Source organism: Pseudorca crassidens, chromosome 12, assembly GCF_039906515.1.
Source record: "Pseudorca crassidens isolate mPseCra1 chromosome 12, mPseCra1.hap1, whole genome shotgun sequence".
In the NCBI taxonomy this organism is placed as follows: Eukaryota; Metazoa; Chordata; class Mammalia; order Artiodactyla; family Delphinidae; genus Pseudorca; species Pseudorca crassidens.
In genome coordinates, this window is record NC_090307.1 from 75,040,031 (window position 1) to 75,055,119 (window position 15,089).

The 15,089-nt window shown below is 41.6% G+C and overlaps 1 protein-coding gene across 15 annotated transcripts in view; it reads right to left on the reverse strand.

Moving 5' to 3' along the window:
- Positions 1–12,006, reverse strand: part of GIT2 (GIT ArfGAP 2) — a 46,922-nt gene extending 34,916 nt beyond the window's left edge. For all 15 annotated transcript variants that reach the window (XM_067700529.1, XM_067700525.1, XM_067700535.1 and 12 more), the window contains exons 1-7: positions 11,815–12,006; positions 7,533–7,666; positions 5,993–6,105; positions 5,255–5,360; positions 3,665–3,751; positions 3,417–3,547; positions 1,336–1,430 (exon numbers count right to left, since the gene is read on the reverse strand). In XM_067700529.1, coding sequence (XP_067556630.1) covers positions 1,336–1,430; positions 3,417–3,547; positions 3,665–3,751; positions 5,255–5,360; positions 5,993–6,105; positions 7,533–7,666; positions 11,815–11,866 — 718 coding nt within the window. In that variant the 5' untranslated portion in view covers positions 11,867–12,006. The remainder of the gene's footprint in view (positions 1–1,335; positions 1,431–3,416; positions 3,548–3,664; positions 3,752–5,254; positions 5,361–5,992; positions 6,106–7,532; positions 7,667–11,814) is intronic.
- Positions 12,007–15,089: the final 3,083 nt, after the last annotated feature.

Sequence of the window (15,089 nt, forward strand, 5' to 3'; positions counted from 1 at the left end):
CTTCACATGTGGAGTAATTAGGGTGGTATCCCTGACATTTTGCATATTATGTTGTGGAGACTCTGAATATTCCTTAAACTCTATGGAGAATGTTAATATTTTGTTCTAGCAGGTACCTGACCAGGTGAGGTTCTGTCTCCAGGGCCAAGTGGTGAGAGAATAAAGAGAAAAACAAAAGCAATCAGGATTCCCTTCAGGCTCTTGGTCAGAGATTTAGGCACCTGTGCTGCCACTGCTGTTGCCACTACTGAAGCCATAGGATTGCCTAGGGACTAGGGTGGGGAAAAAAGGAAGAGAAAAAAAACCCAGGGGAATTCCCCTATTCTTTGTCCTGTAGGAATCCCATTTCCTGCTCCTCAGACCACACAGAGAAGGCTTCTTTGCACCTGCTATGCAGTTCCAGGTTTTAGGCTGTCCTGGATGCCATATCAGAAGCAAAATAAAGGGGACACTCACCACCAGCTTGATGGTACTTTGAGTTCCCTAATCTACCTGCTACAGTCCTCAGATAGCTACTCCACGTATTTGGTCCATAGTTTATAATTGTGTTCAGCAGAAGAGACAGGGTGGGGGTGTGCTTATTCCATCTCACTGGGAACTGGAACCATACCAAGGGCTCTTAACTCTGTTGTACAACCAGGGTGGAGAACCACTGTATACATGTATGTGGATATTCTATATCAAGGGTTGGCAAACTTTTTCTGCAAAGGGCCTGATTGTAAATATTCTGGGCTTTGTGGCCGTATGGTCTCTGTTGCAACTACTCAACCTACTTAACTCTGCTGCTGTAGTGTGAAAGCAGCCGTAGATAATATGTAAATGAATGGGCATGGGTATCTTGCAATAAAACTTTATTTGAAAAAAAACAGGTGATAGGCTTATCTGGCCCATGGACCACAGTTTGCTGACCCCAGTTCTACCTCATGAGCAAAGCTGGTTAATGGTAAAGTTCACTTTTTTACTTTTTCCCATTCCTTAGATAGCAGAATTCTGCAAATAACTACAAAAGTTAATCCTTTGCTCTTCCATTCCTACTCCCATTAATCACAAGAACCGTTGCGCACGTTCAGTTTGAGTTCAATTATGCTCTTTGATTCCTGAAACAGTCACTACTGTAGAGCTAAAATTTTAAAAACTAAAATTCAAGATTTGACCGATGTTACATATTTCACATATAACAAAAAATGCTGTAGCTATCATTGCAAATAGAAATCCTTATTTGCAATTTTCTCAAGGATACGTTAAAGCAGAGATCATACATGATAGTGTCCCAATTTGTTTTTCCAGAGACTGACTGGCTGGAGGTGTGGAGAGGCTGCTGTCCTTTCAACTCACCTGGTTTCCTGCCACACAGATAGAAGGCTAGTCTGTCAGTCAGCTCATACTGTATTTCTACGAGGCGTTCTGCCAGCTCATGGTGCCCTCCTTGCCTACCAAGAGAAAACAAAGTACCATTTATATTGCTCGCTGGCCACTGGAGCTAGAATAGAAAGGTACAGAGACGTCCCCTGAGATACCTGAGTCATTTATCAAACGTGACTTTTTAGAATAATCAACCTTTTTGTGTGAGGTAAACTGTCAAGGTCTACTTCGATTCCCACCTTTATAAAAACTGTTTTCACAATCTCAACTATCGCCTTTCCTTTATTAATTTATAAGACAGAGTACTTAATAAGGAATTCAAGGACTTATGAGAGGGACAAAGAATAACTTCATCTAATGAGGTAGAAAATAAAATTAATAAATGGTCAAGGGTAGAGGTTCTCAAAAATTAACTAGCATGCTTAAAAAAATATACAGATGTCCAGGACCCACCCTTGGAAATTCTGAATCAATAAAAACAGGAGTAGTGTGGACATTAATATTTTGAAAAAGGTCCTTCCCCTAGATGCTTCTCATGCAGCCAGCCTGACTTCTGGATTAGAGTTCAGTAATCACTTCAAGGTCTTTGATTCAGGGAGAGACAGACCAACCTAATGCACAGCTCACACCTCCTTGTCTTTAATTTCCATCACAGAAAATATTAATTTTGCCTTTGAAACAAATATTTAAGCTGCTTGAAATCCTTTAAGTAACAAGGCATATAAATAAATCATTACCCTGAGAGACTATTATGTGCAAGGTACAAGAGGAAATTCCAAGATAAGTGATAAGTATCATTTACTGAGGGCTCTGTTCCCCTTAAAAGATGAAGTCTAGTTTCTGCCAGTTTCTCTTCCCACATACAACGTACTACAAAAATATTCTCCAACCTACCCACACATCTTTGATTTCTGTGATGCACATCTTTTTTTCTCATTTTTTAACATCTGTGAAATCAGGAAGTTGATAGTACAGTTGATAGTACATCATCATTTAATTGGTTGAGTCTTTTCCTTTTTAATGGTATATGAAATAATGATGACCCATATAAACAGTAGAGTGTTAGACCTGATGAAATACTGTATTCCTCAATACCTTAGCTCTTATTCCCAGACACACTCTGCTCTATCCAATTATGTCTCCTGCTGTGCCGAACATCCCTGTCCATCCCTCCTTCCTGAACTTGACCCACACCCTTCTTCTCACCTGGAACACCTTAGCGCATCTTCACACACCCAAATCCAATCTACTCTTCAAAGACCAACTAAAGACATTTCTTAATGATCTGGGCCACAGTGAAGAAATCCTATATATGTATCAATTTTGGTAATGAGTTCTACATTATCTTGCCTCATTTAACTCTTACATGCATTCATGAACCTCCTCCTCCCTGAGAGAGTGAATTCTAGGAGGGCAGAGTTCATTTCACTTGCCATTTTCAAGTTGTCACTTGTCATTTTATCCTCTGCAGACTATAATTCTTTGCAGTTAATTTGGAAAAAGTTAATTTGGAAAAAGAAGGAAAGATGATCCATCTTCTGTCATTTAAATGATATTCAAGCCTAATCTATGGATGTATTTATTTATTTTCCAGCACTTCACAGCCAAAATTTTGAAACAAAAAGTTAAAGAATTTTATAGCAAGCACCCAGATGTCCACTACCTAAATCCTGCAATTAACATTTTACTATACTTGTTTAACCACATATCTATCTATATAGATTTGTTTCTAAGTTCAAGCAATGAATAAAACTATTAAAAAACTGAGAAGTGGGTTCTGCAATTCTTCATACTTGATCTGTACTCCAACTATGGCTCAAATACCACTGCGTTTAAAGGATAAAAAGAAATGAAAGACTGGAAGCTAAGCACAATGGTTAATGGTTCTACCCTCCCTGACTTTAGCTGGCTCTAAGATCATCTGCAAAATAATAGCATGCAAACCTCTGAAGGGGTTAAATGTTAATCATACACAATTTAGCCACTTAACAATGAATCATACACAACAGAAATAATCCCAAACAGAGAGAGGTGACAAGAATCTAGTCTCTTACCTTGCATAATCAACAGGAGTTTTCCCACTCGCATCTTGTGTGCCCGGGTCTGCTCCATATACTGCCAGTAATTCCGCCTGTAAAATCTGCCCTGCTTTAGAGGCAACATGGAGTGGGGTGTTTCCTTTCTCCTAAGAATCATTAATAAAAAGCATACAAAAAGAAGCAAAATTAAATAAACGAAAGGCTACACGAATGCAACCCATTTAGTTTCAATTTAATATCTGAATCAATTCATGCTTTCTTACAGGGTGAAAAAAGTTGGCTTGTGCTCCTAATGATAATAGCCTCAAACAGGTTTCAAGATTCCCTGTTCTCACGCTTGAATGGAGTTGCTGAAAAATACACACACAAGAAAGAATATTTGTTAAAAATGTAAAGAATGACGTAGCAGAGCAGCTGGCAGACTATTTTAATACACATTATAGTAGTACTACATCATCTTTATTTAGCTCAGTAAGGTGGATGAAGCAGTCTCTCCCTTGCTGGTCACCACCATCCCCGGGCTCTAAGGCAGGGTCAGGCCCATTTTCCTGACAGGAAACTAGGGCTGGGAAGGCTGACCTGCCCAAATGCATGATCTAAGTGGCACAACCAGACCTTGAGTGAGAGGGAGTGTGAAGAGGTGGCTGAGCATGGCTCTGAAGTCTGAATTTCAAACCATACACCCCTCAAGCTGTGTGAACTTGAGGAAGTTCTTTAGCAATCTGAACCTCAGTTTCCTTATCTCTAAAATGGTGATAATAATGCCACCTATTCACAGGGTTACTATAAGGACTCAATGATATAACAAAGCATGGAGCCTGGTACACAGGAAATGCTCAAAGAATACAGCTGCTATTATTATTGTTGATGTTGTTATTTGTTGTTATTATTGAACCTAGGGCTTTAGAGCTTCATATCCTATACCGTGCAAGTCACAGGATTCTGCCTTATATCACACCCTCTCCTCAACACTATTCTTGGCCTTGTATACAATGATTTAATGAAGTCTTTCAGGGTGGGAAATAGGCCTGTGCTATACCAAATTCTGTACCACTACAGAAATGCCTTTATACATTCAGAAGAGCTGCCTTCCTTCAAGTCTAACCTAGAATTGTCCAAAATGCAATAACTCTTATCATAGCAATGGAGAAATCTACACTAACATCTGTATCCAAGTCTTATTTTTTAATTATATTTTTAAAAATTGTGGTAAAAAACACATACCAAGTCTTATTAATAAATGGAAGTAACAATCATATACATTTCCATGCAAAGTTTAAAATTCTGAATTACGAGTGCCTATGATCTGTGTGAGCATTTGCCGAAAGCAGTGCTTTGAAAATAAGGATATGTATTTTCGTGGCATCTCTCAAAAACATGTAAAGGCCCACATAAAGAAAACCATCTACTCATTTCGCAAGTTTAATAAACCATCCTGTGTACTACAGCTTCGAGTCACACCCTGCTTCCTGAAGATTCCACTCAGCATGCAACCTAGAAGCCTGCAGAAGTCCCACAAACCTTCTAGTCCCTCCTAGAAACAAACTCTGAGATGGCTCTTATTTCAAAGCTAAACAAAAACTTACAGAAATACAATTTTAGAACCATATCTGAAAAACACAAATAGTTTTCTGGATACTTATTTGTTCCTCTGCTCCTTATACCTCCACTAACATGAATGCTTGCCATTTGAAGTAAGATGAAAGAAGAAACCAACTGCAAAAAAAGCTGTTACTAATTATTTAGTGTACAGAAAGGAGTTTTTGTTTTTCTTTTCTTTCTAAGTTTTTTTCAAATCAGCCGATATGCTGCTTCATCCAGCAATTTCAGGGATTTTAAAAGGTGTGACCCACCTTACTAAGATCTTTGGCAGTCACACTATCGTCATCCCGGCAGGGCAAGCGGTGGACAAATGCTAACATCTGATACTTTGCTCTGATGAATTCTGCTTTATTAGGACTGGTTCAAAAAAAAAAAAAGAAAACAGTTCACTTGCAGTTCAGATATGACATTCCCCATTCTTCAGACTGTAAAAAGAAGAGGAAGTGACCCACATCCCCCACTCAAGAACAGAATGAACAATACTGAAGTAAGTTTCAGCAGTGTGTTGTCAGGCCTGAAGTCTGAAAACATACATTAGTCATTATAATGGCCAGGACTGCAGAATACCTGCTTTTTATAGCATTTTTCTGCTCTGTGTAATTTTCTTAATTGACCTAGCAACCTTGCGAGGAAGCAGCTCTTCATCCCATCTTATAAGTGAGGCATCAGGCAGACTGGAGCCCAGAACCAAGATTTCTGGTCTGACGGCCTACTGTTTGAGTGCCAAAGCTCAAATGTGATTACATCAAAAGCCACCAAGCCTTAGTCTTAAACCGGAGAAACCACTGAATTGTGCTGGGTAACCATGCAAAAGAGATGGTCCCATGCCTGGCTTTGTTCTGCATTCCTAATAGCAAAGAGGTCAATGCAAAACTGGGTGACCACCTCACATACTGCCCCTGTAGGGGCTGGTCAAAAACAGCTGCACTCCTTTCAGCGGGCCCCAGGGGTTACGAAGAAATAAGAGTATTTATAAACATTTCACTCACTGTACTTTATCCTGTGGATTAGCCTTGCGTCTTCCACTGATAAGAGAGGCAGGGTCCAGCAAAGAATGCTCCCATATAGAATTAGCACCATTATTATACAAGGTTTCAACCATCTAAAACCAAGCAGCATAAAATCATATTTAAATTTCTTTCTGCAAACATCCAGTGGGAATCAGTGACTGAACTGGGAAAACAAAGCCCTATTACAAACACTAGCATGACTGGGATATCACACACATCATTATCTTCTGTTTTAGAATGAGAAAGATGAACCTGTACGCAGGATTCAGGTTTGACCAGCAGGTACTTAAATGGGTTTGATTACATTTTCTCATAGATGATGAAGAAAGAGTACTTTGACACTTTAGGACAGTATTTCCCAAGCCTGAGCATCCAAATTCTGTTTTCAAGGTTCTTAATATTTTTCTTTAAATCCACTTACTTTCTAAAACTTTCACTAGCAATTATAATTTGATGTGCTAGTTACAGTTTTAGGCAACCATTTAAATAAATATTTGAGTATTACCTACATCTACCTTGAGTACCACTGGTGGTTCACGTGCCATACTCTGGGAATTGTTTTAGGGTCAAATCTGGCATTTTAAACTACTCATCTCTGAACTTTATTCAGATCCTATAATATAATGAGTACTCTGTATAATCTGACAGCAGTAAACATCCATGTTCACAAGAGAATGAGCTGTTAGAAACTTCTGAGCAAAAGTTATTAATAAACCATGTCTCCCAATTTCATTTCAAAGCATGACTCCTGACATGGCCCCATCTGTTTTTTACGTCAGTGAAGATATTGTCACACCAAAGATCCACACTCACTTGTTCTGATCCTTTGGTACACATAGGCAAGTTTTAAGGACATGTTGTGCAGCTGGCACAGATTTAGTAAAATATGTACTCAAAACAAATGAAGGCGAAACACATGCGTAAGTCTGAGTTCCAGCAGAACTCGAAGAATGTGTACCCTGAAATAGAAGTACCGGTGACATGACAATGGACCCCCAAATAAAACAAAGGGCCCCCTGAACACTTAGCAGGGTGTTAGGCATTCAATCAAAACAGAACTTAATTGTCTCTAACAGGTTACAAGAACTTTAAGAGAACTTAAATCAGATGTTTCAGAAATTTCTGAGGAATCCCAGTCCATGCTTCTATCAAAGCGGACAACTTCATGAAAAGTTTCTAAGGCAGTCACTTTCAGAAACATTCATCACGGTATGTGGGAAAGACAGACGGTTTAAAAACAATTTCTGGTGACATCTAGAAAGTCAGCAGTGAAACATGAGCAGGAAATTCTAACGACTGTCCACCTATAGTTCAGATTTTGGGACAAGATTTACATTAGGAGGGAAAAAAATCTTAAATGATGAATTCAATAATTATATATAGCATCAATAAGCATGGCACCTCTGCTCAATTATGAGTCAAACATTTCTGTAAGATTTAAGAAGTATAATTTTAATGCTAAAACAGTGAGCCCTAAAAACTTAAATTACAAACCATGAGCAGAATTCTTATTCTTTACCTGAAGCAATGTTGGAGGCCATGGTGTGTGTTTAAGATGCCTTACTTGAGAGATATGGCGCCCTAGACTCCGATGGACACTGCAGCACTCGTCACATATAAAAGTTCCCCTATTTACTGATGCCCAGGAAGGATCTGGAAAGGAGAATGAAATCAGTGGCAAGGATACCAGGTGGTTGCTATTCCGCCAGATGGCAAAAGATGACTGCGGTTTGGTTTTTCAGAAAAACAAGACATTTCTGTTGTTTTAGTATGCTAGTCAACATATCAAGCTGGCGAGTTTGTCTGATACCCTAATGAGATCTACCAACTCAGATGTGTGCTCTTTCAATCAACGTAAGAGAAGCAAACTGAGAAGATTCACCTGAATCATTTCGAATCCATCTCCACAAGTAGCAAGATAACATAACTGTGTCAGTGAACAATCCACACAGCATTATGTGAAGTGAGTGGTGAAAAGACAGCTACCCTACAACTGCTACACATCTACATGCCACTGGGCTTAGCAGAAAGCTGCAAGTGACACAACTATACAACTGCTCAGCTGCTATGGTTCTGAACACAGACTGGGAAACCTGACCTCCTGTGCTATCATACCCATTAGGTATTTTAAATAAACTGTTGAGTCCGATCTCGCCACTGATCTGAAAGGACAGAAGCTGTAAAAACAGCGGCTTCACAGAAGCAAAGATGTAAAATACAAGGGAGTAATACTTTTGGTGTGTGCACAATACTTTTTTTCCTGTGAAGTCCCACAGAGCTTCATTAGACATCCTTTGAAACAAGGAATAATTCACACTTGGTAAGCAGTAAGAATAACTCACACTGGGAAAGTAAACTGAATATTTAGAAACTCAAAATAAAGACAGACCTTCTACATTTCATCAGACTCACAATGGGGTGACAATAGGTGCCGCTCAAGCTGCCTGGCTTAAGGGGTATATTTAAAAATTCTTCAATGCCCACAAAAATCTCTAAAATGCATGTACACCATCTTTACCATTTCTAACAGTTTATTCAAACCCCTTCCAACCATATAATGAAAAGTTATGGGATTTCAATCAAAGACAAACTGGGAGTCAAAGAGTGTAGTGGTTAAGAGGGTTGGCTCTGGAGATAAGCAGTCCAGGGTTTGAACCTCAACTCTGCCACTTCTTGCATAATGATCTCAGGCAAGTTATTTCTCTGAGGGTCCTCATCATGGATCAAATGGGAAGAACAACACATCTCAGGGTGGTGAGGATATAAAAAGTAAGTGAAGTTCCTTGCATATAGTAATATTTCCAAATTATTTTAAGTACCATTCAAATATTTTCAAGAGCCCACTGAAATTCATGGCCACTAGAGAAAGTTTTTGTTGGCTAATACATGAAACATTGAATGTTTCACATGAACACTGTCTTACTACAGTGAAAAATCTCAGTGGAGTTTTCAGGTAGTTGAACTCAGAGTAGGATATGAACTAGATTCACTTTAAAAAAAAAAAGGTAAACTATTTATTGAATACTAAGATTTGATCATTGTTAGTCAAATGTTTGCCATGAAATAAAACAGAAACAAAATTATTCAATGAAGTACAACTATGTCAGTACTACTAAGCCATTCTAAAAAATAAAGTTTGGAAACACCAAGATGAAGGATCTCTGCAAAGATACATAACAACTTTGCTTTTTGCAGTATGGTACTACGACTAATGACACACACACAAAAAGACTGTTCGTTTTGAAGATTACCTTTGCTTTTCACTTATCATTCAGAGGATTCACAATCTTCTTGGAGGAAATTAAACAGGAACAAGACAACAAGGATTTAACACACACTAAGCAAGGCTCTATATTAATCACCTTAACATCGTGAATCAGAATCCCATGGAGAGAACATCAGAATGTTAACAACACAGTAAAATCCAAATCGAGTTTGTACGACTGAGAGTGGGTGAACCCCTTCCAGTTTATCTGAACGTTTTATTCCAGGGCTGCTTAACCTGGGTTCTAGGAACACAACCAATGGGCTTCAGAAATGTCTATAACTCCTCTGAGGAATCTTAACATAAATTCTGTATGAAAGAGTTAAGCACGTGTGCATTTTCTGGGAAGAAGGCCTGAGCATTCATCAGAATCTCAAAAGGGTCACTTCCCTGGTGGCACAGTGGTTAAGAATCCACCTGTCAATGCAGGGGACACAGCTTCGATCCCTGGTCTGGGAAGATCCCACATGCCACGGAGCAACTAAGCCTGTGCGCCACTACTACTGAGCCTGCGCTCTAGAGCCCACGAACCACAACTACTGAGCCCACGTGCCGCAACTACTGAAGCCCACGCCCCTAGGGCCCATGCTCCGTACCAGAGAAGCCACCGCAATGAGAAGCCTGAGCACCGCAATGAAGAGTAGCCCCCGCTCACTGCAACTAGAGGAAGCCCGCATGCAGTAACGAAGACCCAATACAGCCAAAAATAAATTAATTAATTAAAAAAAAAAAAAAGAATCTCAAAGGGATACCCAACCCTAAAGGTAACTCTTTTACTAGGGCTTTGCAGAAAAGGCAGCACAAATTCCCAGCTGCTCAAGTTCAGAACATTTCAAGGTAGCCTAATTATATTCAAAACAGGAAGGAAGTGACTCAAGTCTCTGTAGATGAGGCATGAGACAACAACTAAAAAGATAACAATGGAAGAGAAAATGTTCTGAAATGCACAAAACGCCGGAGAAGTGCAAGACTGTATTTATTATTTAGTTGAGTATTTAGTGTGGCAATGGAGATGCAGTTTTCCTTTGCCCCATACCATCCACTGAGAAGCAAAGAAAATGCATTTCAACAGGAAGTTTGAATCTAAATTCATGTGAATCAAACATCACAGAAAGTTCAACTGAAAACAGGCAAGAAAATAAGGAAGTGGAACAAATAACATTTTTAGAGAATACAATGGAGCTCGTATAACACACTAACTTGGTTTCTGAAACACTTCTTTTTAAACTCCTCCACCCATCTCCCTATCTTCAAAGGAAACTGGTAACCCCACTTACAGTATACAGGCCGTGAAATAACCACATAAGGTTTGAGTTATCACGATACTATTTAAAATCAGTCTCCACTTCCATGTGACAAGATGAAGTTCCGAACAGTTGCAAAAACACTGGTGCTCATTTCGTTAAGATCGTTTATTGGATGCTATTGTGCCAAAGAAGCCATCTTACAACTTCAAATTCAAAGCAGATAAATCCAAACACTGAAAACAGCATAGAGACCTGTCAACCCAGTTCCAACCGCTAAGATGGATCTGAACTCTAAATCTGAAAACTATGCATGGGAGGAATGGTTTTGGCCTTTCAATGCTCCCATATGCCTATACTGCCTGAATGCACAAATGGGTATACTTGCCCGTGATTTGGCGTGTGGTTGTTTTGTAAGGTGTAATTAATGTATGATTTAGAAATTCAACTATAGCTTTAAGGGGCTGTAAAGGTTCTGCACACAGTACAAAAAAGAAAAAAAGGAAAAAAACCGCCTTAAATGAGATGAGTCTAAGAATATTCATTGAATCTTCCCTACCCCTGAGCACTGTACTCCCAATTATCCTCATCGGAAAAATGAGGAAATCAAGACTCGGCCAAATGAAGTCACTAGCCCAAGGTCACCGAGAGGCAAAATCTAGTTTGAACTCAGCTCGTTCAGATCTCAGAACTTGAAACCGGCATTGCCTCCTAAGTGCTGGTCGCATTTGCAAGACCCCGACATCCTGGAGATTCTCCGCGGTGGAGTGGGAGTAGGGATGTCAGGAGCGGGGAACTCATCCATAGGGGTCTTCTGGCGAGTCTCAGTGGAGGGAAGCGGCGAGTGTCACCCACTCCGGGCAGGGCCCCAGGGCCCCCTCCTGGGGCGGGAGTCTGGGTAGCTGTGGGGAGGGGGCTGACACCTGCAGCCTCTGGGGGCCGCAGCCGGGAGGACGCTCGGATTTCACTTCTGTAACTGGCCTTCCTGTAGATTGCCCAAGCCCCTTCCTGTTGGGAAAGCGGGCCCGACCCCGCCGTTTCACCGCCCGGCCTGGGACAGAAGGGACGAGAGGGAAGGAAGGGACGGGAGGGCGGCGACCCCCTGCCCGCTCCGGCTCAGACAGGCCCGGGACGGTCCCGCCCCAAGGCCGCCGAGATTCCTCCTCGTCCCGACCCCAGACATAGGGTGCAGAGCTCGACAGCCGGGACCCGCCCGGCCCGAGGGGGCGGCCCCGGGACAGGGGTCCCGGCCAGGAGAGCTGAAGGGAGCGGGCCCGGCTGGTGCGACTCACCCGGCCCGCTGCAGTCAGCGCACACCTCGCTGCTCCGGAGCCGCTTCGACATGGCTCCCGCCTCCCACCTGCCGGGAACCTAGTGGCCGGGGACAGCGAAGGCGGCGGCGGCGGCGGCGCTTCCGCTCTAACGGGTCCCCACGGTGGTGCTGGCTGCGGCGCCTCTCCCCTCAGCGCCTCACAGCCGCGGCGCAGCACGCACGCGCGAGGAGGCGCCCTTCGGCGACGGGCAGGTCATGTGACCGGAAAGGGCACGCTGCCTTGTCGCCATCTTGAGTGAGGGCAGGTGTCTTCTGTCCTTCCAAATTTCCTTGATTTGGTGTCTCCGTCTCTGGAAGAGATTCGCTTCTTCCCAGCGCTGATTAATATCAGGGGAGGCAGCAAAATCTAGTGACTAGAGGTATGCAGCCACAACCTTCCTGAGGCAATCAGTAGTCAAGTCATCTAGCATAACTTTGGCCAAGTTCACTTATTTATGCATTCCTTTATTCAGCAAATATTTATTGAGCATCTACTATGTTCCACACACTGCTCCAGGCACTGGAAAAGGAGCAGTGAGCCAAGAAGACGAAATTTCCTGTCTTTATGGAGCTTACTTTCAGCTGCACTAGATCTACAATAAGTAAAATAGGAATATGTTAGATGTTTCCTTACGCTGCAGTTTTAATCTCATCTGCAAAATGGAGATAATGTGTATCTACCCGTAGCCCATGATTTGCTTTTGTATAGCCTGTTACTTAAAAATGATTTTTACATTTTTAAAGGGTTGTAAAGAAGAAAAAGGAGAGAAGGGATAGCATGAAGAATATTCAACAAAACATATATGACGCGCAAAGCTAAATATTTACTGTCTGGCTAAGGACAAATGCGATAATTTACAGAAGAGTGTGGTGTGCCTGCCCCATAGTAAGCCCTCAATAATAGTAGCTCCTATTATTATTGGAAAAAAAAATTTTTTTGGCTGAGTTGGGTCTTTGTTGCTGCGCACGGGCTTTGTCCAGTTGCGGTGAGCGGGGGCTACTCTTCCTTGCGGTGCACGGGCTTTTCATTACGGTGGCTTCTCTTATTGTGGAACATGGGCTCTAGGCATGCGGGCTTCAGTAGTTGTGGTTTGCAGGCTCAGTAGTTGTGGCTCGTGGGCTCCAGAGCACAGGCTAAGCAGTGTTGGTGCATGGGCTTAGTTGCTCCGCGGCATGTGGGATCTTCCCAGACCAGGGCTCGAACCCGTGTCCCCTGCATTGGCAGGCGGATTCTTAACCAATGCGCCACCAGGGAAGCCCTGGAATTTGATATTACTATTATTTTCTAATCACAACTTTTTTTTTTTTGTCTTGAGGATAAGAATAGATAATCTAACTCACAGGATGGTGTGAGATAAACACAATGAGATGAGTTTAAGCAGTGGAAGAAGAGCAGAGATGTGACCCTAATGCTAATGAATATTGTATGCATTATATGTAAACACAACCATGATCTCCCTTCAGCAAATATTCCATGCCTATTGTGGGCCAGGTACTGTTTTAACTTTAGGTACTCTGGTGAGGAGTTATCGTGGAGTTTTCCGACTAATGGATTAAGAGAAATGTTCAATAAACATAGGATGATGAAGAGAAAGAAAATTAAATTGCACAAGCCTTCTGAAAGGAGAGAAGTCCTGGAAGAGGTCTCAGAAACACTGGTCTTTGGTTCATCTCTCCATTTTTATAAATGTGTGGTATGGGCATAACCACATAATTCCCACACATTCCACAGTTAGAGCCTCTGGGTTCCATCCTGATGCTCCTGCATCCTGTTTTGGTTTGCAGACTAACAAATCTTCTGGACTCAACACATGTGGAGAATGGATTAGGCCAGGATTCTTGAACAGCTGTTGTTGCAGGCATCTGAAAAGCTGGATGTGCACAAGCAGGGAAGGCAGAGGGTATGCTTTCAAGAAGCATTAAATAACTTTGCCCAGTTATGTGGTCTAGTTGTAGACAGCTGTGCAGAAAGCTCAGGCTGGTGAGTAGCTGTAAGTTGACTTGGTTCTTCATTGAATCAAGGAGTTATAGTGTCTTAGATTGAAACCCAAAGAATGAACTTAATAGTGGCTGATTGTGGTCAAGTCTTGGTATTATCTATTAGTCCTTTTGGCCATAACCCCAAATTCAAACGGCTAGCTTCAAAAATAGATGACATTCATATGTGGAATAAACCACCACCTTAGGTAACTTTGAATCATAACCCAGTTTGGGGTTCAGGTAGAACAGTGCTTCTCAGTGGGGGGTGGGGGATGGATTTTTGTCCTCCAGGGGACATTTGGCAATGTCTGGAGACATTTTGGGGGTAGTGTTACTGGCATCCAGTGGATAGAATGGCCAGGGATGCTGCTCAACATCCTACAAAGCACAGGACAAGTCCCACGTAAAGAATTATGTGGTTCACATCTTCCTTTCCAATTTGAGTTCCTTTTATTTCTTTTTCTTCTCTGATTGCTGTGGCTAGGACTTCCAAAACTATGTTGAATAAAAGTGGTGAGAGTGGGCATCCTTGTCTTGTTCCTGATTTCAGAGGAAATGCTTTCAGCTTTTCACCATTGAGTATGATGTTAGCTGTAGGTTTGTCATATATGGCCTTTATTATGTTGAGGTATGTTCCCTTTATGTAGTATTCAACAATGGAATACCACTCAGGCATTAAAAAAAAGAATGAAATTTTGCCATTTGCAGCAACATGGATGGACTTGGAGGTCATTATGCTAAGTGAAATAAGTCAGACAGAGAAAGATAAATACTGTATGATATCACTTATATGTGGAATCTAAAAAATACAACAAAGTTGTAAATATAACAAAAAAGAAGCAGATTCACAGATATAGAGAGCAAACTAGTGGTTACTACTGGGGAGAGCGGGAGAGGGGTAATATAAGGGTAGGGGAGGAGGCACAAACTATTGGGGGTAAGATAGACTCAAGGATGTATTGTACAACACTGGGAATATAGCCAATATTTAGTAAAAACTGTAAATGGAAAGCAACTTTAAAAATATATATATTTATTTATTTTTGGCTGTGTTAGGTCTTCGCTGCTGCATGCAGGCTTTCTCTAGTTGTGGCGAGTGGGGGCTATTCTTCGTTGCAGTGCGCAGGCTTCTCATTGCAGTGGCTTCTCATTGTGGAGCACGGGCTCTAGGCGTGCGGGCTTCAGTAGTTGTGGCACGCAGGCTCAGTAGTTGTGGCTCGCGGGCTCTAGAGCACAGGCTCAGTAGTTGTGGCACACGGGCTTAGTTGCTCCGCG